Consider the following 960-nt stretch of genomic DNA (forward strand, 5'->3'; position numbering starts at 1 on the left):
TGCAGAGCATCAGCTAGGTTTTTACAAGGAACAGCAGCAGCAGCAGCAGCAGCAGCAGGAGCAGCAGCAGGAGCAGCAGGAGCAGCAGCAGCAGGAGTAGGGAGTGGATCTGGTGCTGCTGCTGAAGACAGCAGCAGCAGCAGCAGCAGCAGAGCGGCAGCAGCAGCAGCAGCAGCAGCAACCATCGCAGCATCACCTCTGCAGCTAGCAACAATAATAGAGAGTTGGACGGAGTCTATAGGCGTATGGTTATATAACACCTGCTGCAGCAGCAGCAGCAGCAGCAGCAGACAGCAGCAGCAGCAGCAGCAGCAGCAGCAGCAGAGAAGACTGCAGCCCCGCAGCAACTGCAAGGGGAGAAGCATAACCATTGATCTGTCTTTTGCTGCTGCAGATAAACATTTTATTAAATGCTGCGCCGAGGGTTTAGGATGGAAAACTGAAGACAGCTTCTTTGCTTCCGGTCTGCTGCTGCTGCTGCTGTCTTGCTGCTGCTGTCTTGCTGCTGCTGTCTTGCTGCTGCTGTTGCTGCTGTCTTGCTGCTGCTGCTGGTGATGCTGTCTTGCTGCTGCTGCTGCTGTCTTGCTGCTGTCTTGCTGCTGCTGCTGCTGGTGATGCTGGTGGTGGTGCTGGTGCTGCTGCTGCTGCTGCTGGTGTCTTGCTGCTGCTGCTGGTGTCTTGCTGCTGCTGCTGCTGTCTTGCTGCTGGTGATGCTGGTGGTGGTGGTGGTGGTGATGGTGGCGTTGCTGCTGCTGCTGCTGCTCTGATATTGCTGCTGCTGCTGCTGCTGCTGCCGCTTTTGTTCGTGCTGCTGCTGCTGCTGCTGCTACATCTTTTATTTCTTCTGCTGCTGCTGCTGATCATTAACCAATTAAACAACTTATTTTATTTATTTTATTTATTTATTTTATTTATTTTATTTATTTATTTTATTTATTTTTTTTTTTTTTTTTTTTTTTT

At 50.9% G+C, this 960-nt stretch overlaps 1 protein-coding gene across 1 annotated transcript in view; it reads right to left on the reverse strand.

The window, feature by feature from the left end:
• Positions 1-406: 406 nt before the first annotated feature.
• EMH_0071080 (uncharacterized protein) overlaps positions 407-960 on the reverse strand; it is a gene marked incomplete at both ends in the record, with an annotated part of 839 nt that continues 285 nt past the window's right edge. Inside the window, one exon of the mRNA XM_013499054.1 lies at positions 407-823. Coding sequence (XP_013354508.1) covers positions 407-823 — 417 coding nt within the window. The remainder of the gene's footprint in view (positions 824-960) is intronic.

The sequence above is a fragment of the Eimeria mitis genome, genomic scaffold (assembly GCF_000499745.2).
Source record: "Eimeria mitis Houghton genomic scaffold, Emh_scaff3953, whole genome shotgun sequence".
Classification (NCBI taxonomy): Eukaryota; Apicomplexa; class Conoidasida; order Eucoccidiorida; family Eimeriidae; genus Eimeria; species Eimeria mitis.